The sequence below is a fragment of the Saccostrea cucullata genome, unplaced genomic scaffold, assembly GCF_032062105.1.
Source record: "Saccostrea cucullata isolate Sc308-1 unplaced genomic scaffold, CSIRO_AGI_Scuc_v1 ctg927, whole genome shotgun sequence".
In the NCBI taxonomy this organism is placed as follows: Eukaryota; Metazoa; Mollusca; class Bivalvia; order Ostreida; family Ostreidae; genus Saccostrea; species Saccostrea cuccullata.
The window spans coordinates 43,459-46,524 of record NW_026920341.1 but is presented as its reverse complement, the minus strand read 5'-3'; the positions used below and the strand labels follow the sequence as shown (position 1 = coordinate 46,524).

General features: G+C 31.6%; 1 protein-coding gene across 1 annotated transcript; it reads left to right on the top strand.

Moving 5' to 3' along the window:
- The first annotated feature begins 371 nt into the window (after window positions 1-371).
- Window positions 372-2,732, top strand: LOC134247107 (uncharacterized). Its single transcript, XM_062729450.1, has 4 exons — window positions 372-455; window positions 548-609; window positions 1,669-1,800; window positions 1,977-2,732. Exons 1-4 carry the CDS (start codon window positions 385-387, stop codon window positions 2,591-2,593), a joined length of 882 nt encoding a protein of 293 aa, XP_062585434.1. The 5' UTR covers window positions 372-384; the 3' UTR covers window positions 2,594-2,732.
- The last annotated feature ends 334 nt before the right edge of the window (window positions 2,733-3,066 follow it).

Here is a 3,066-nt window from a genome sequence, read left to right as displayed (position 1 = left end):
AAGCGCTAATTAGAATGCATAGTAAAATGAAATTCATCTAGAGAAACCAGTGTCTTAAATTTATCAAATATAATCCGAATTTTAAGAATTAAATTGAAAATACGAAATTTAAAGAAAACATAGTTTTTTTTTTAAAAACTAAGATTAATGTTAATTCTGAATCGGATATCGCTTCAAATAATATTTTAAAAAAAAGAGGATTAGTTCTCACTTGAAGGGTTTAGAAAAGTTTTGCTAAACTCCTTCAGTTTAAGATTGAGTATCCCTTCATATTTTACGTTATCAAGTGCGGAAATTCATATTCCTCAATATCAGGAAGAACATATCTTAGATAATATCATATGCAAAATCGGTTTTGCTAGATACAATTTATTTAATCTTGGAATGAATTATTTCATGCCAATACTGATAGTATTTGCTTGTTTGCAAGATCATGTGCAATCAAAATGTGCAGGGTAATTTATTTTAAATAATATTGTTTATTTGACACTATCATGTACAAAAATGTATATGCTTTTAATTATAACTTTTATTTATCTTTCCATAGCACATCTGGAACTGAATGTTGTTTTGGATTCTCATGGGATTCTTTGAGCCAAAGTTGCAAACGTAAGACAATACTATGAAGTTTATTGATAACAGAGATAATATGTAGATGCACTGTCATCTTTTAGTTTCACAGGGCTTTTTATGGTGTTACATTTCCCCAACTTTAACGTTGATGATACTAATGTTCAAGTTTGCTTTTCCATCTTCAATCCTGGATTTCCAGCTTTAATAATGTTAATTCGAACTATAATCTTATCTTTTTCAACTAAATGGATGTCATTCCAACTTTAAAATTCATTTTTGCTTATGCTGATCTTTCATCTTCCAAACGCTTTGTAATTTACCTTTGTTGAATCAATTCTTTAAAAAATCAATCAAGAATATTGTTTCACAATGTATTAAAAAAACAAAGGAAAATGTTCCATTGGAGACTTATTTTTTGTCTTTTCTTACAATATCAAAAGACAATATGTGTTCCCTACTTAATGAAAACAGAAGAAAATGCACGGATCGGAGGGTGATGGTGGGGGTAGGAAGAGTGGGCACTTTCAGAAGATCTGGTGGGTAGATGGGAAAATTATATTAGTCATTGCAAAACCTACGAAGCTGTTTGAGATATTTCCCGGAAATGAAAGTTTAACACACAGATTTGCAACTTTGACAGTTGGCCTTTTGACCTAAAAAAAGGGGGGGTCTTAGAAAGTTATGGTATAAAACTCAAGGGCTGCTCTAGATAATGCACAGAAACGAAATTGTGAATATATGGAGAATATTTGCATTTATCACCTTACCTTTGACTTTTTGACCTTAAAATCCATTAGTGTTTTCCTCAGATCATAGGAAGTTGTCTTTTTTAATTTCATTGTAAATGCTGAAAGGCTCTTCCGGATATCGCGTGGAAACGAAAGGGTAAAACACATAGAGTTGAAATACAGACACATAGATGGACAGACGGAATGACGGACAGACAAACCGAATTGAATACCTTTCGTTTCTCTTAATCAAATTCCTTCCATTTCCTGTTAATATTACATGTACATAAATTACCTTTCTCATCTCATCCTCTCATTTCTTATAAGATCTTATTTCAGCCTTGAACTTTTTTTACAATATTTTAAGCGTGCAGACCTGGATTTGATGGAATAAATTGTAGTAAAACGTGTAGATATCCTAACTTTGGAGTGGAGTGTCAAGGAGAATGTAAATGTCCACCTGAATTGTGTGATTTCTCCTTAGGCTGCGTGATAACATGTAAGTTTCTAAATGACGTTAGTCTTAATTTCATATAGCAAAATGACGGATACAAAATATCTCTTAATTTTTCATACAAAAAAATTGTGAAAAGAGATGAAAATCTGTAAAAAAAAAAAAAAAAAAAAAAAAAAAAAAAAAAAAAGTAAATTTTTACACATTACTACTTATTGTAGCAACAAAAGAGGAGTTCTCGGAAAGCACAACAGGAATTTCAGAAACTTACAGACAGGCAACTAAATCTAACGCAGAAAATGAATCAGAGCAAGTGCTGTTTAGATTTCACAAACAATGGTTAATTGTAGTCTTCAGTTTGTTCTGTACTATTATTGCAATCATTGTAATATTTATTTGCTGCGGAAAAAAAATAAGGGGTGCATTTTGCAAGAAAAGAAGTGCAAAGTCACAAGGTCAGAATATGACCCGACGGTCTTCAGATTCATACACTCATTTGAAGGAGAATATTTCTAACCAGGGCAGGATTAAGAATCATTGTACATTTCACGAAGTTAAAGACGCGCATTCAATTTATGAAGAAATTGACTCGGATACAACAACTAAATTCAAGAGTCACCCGTCATTTCTAAGAAATCAGACCGATTTTGGACTTTCACCGAAAGAAGGTACAACTTATATTGAGATAATTGAATCTGAAGATGGTCCAAGTAATACTAATAACAAAAAGGTGGAAGTTCAAGACAAGGACGATGATAAAACGGAAATCATGCAATCAAGTTATATCGAAATGTGTCAACAATCCGAGGACAACAATTCCTATCTATCTGCAGTTTAGACGACTTAAAATAAAGCTACGACCAAATGCACATATTCGTTCGCCAACAACAATAAATAAATTTTATTTTACTTTTACACTTGCCTCCATTGTCTATAATAGTATTCATTTATATTTGTAACTTTCATGCATTGTTTAATTTATTACAAGCACTTATATTTTAAATCTAAATTTTAAATGTAAGCAACATGAAAAATTTCAAAATTAATTCATCAATTTTGTAACGCCGCAATATTTTACATAAAACCACTTGTTTTAAAATTATTTGTTTAAAATTGCTTGGGAGTTGCTTTACGTAGTTAATTAATATATAGACCCCATTTAATGCAACTTTAAGCTATACATGTACCTAAAACGCAAGGTGCAGTGGTGAGAGCCTTTGCTCTAGACTAGGAAAGAAAGGAATTGTTCCTTAATGACAATGTGACCCCGCCCTATACCCGGGGGTCATGATTTGAACAATTTTGAATCTA

What these genes read in the sequence shown, in the direction of transcription:
- LOC134247107 (XM_062729450.1), top strand. Translation starts at nt 385, where the DNA reads ATGAATTATTTCATGCCAATACTGATAGTATTTGCTTGTTTGCAAGAT. An exon ending in GTGCAATCAAAATGTGCAGG is followed by an intron (nt 456 to 547) that starts GTAATTTATTTT and finishes ATCTTTCCATAG; the next exon opens with CACATCTGGAACTGAATGTT. An exon ending in CTTAGGCTGCGTGATAACAT is followed by an intron (nt 1,801 to 1,976) that starts GTAAGTTTCTAA and finishes TACTTATTGTAG; the next exon opens with CAACAAAAGAGGAGTTCTCG.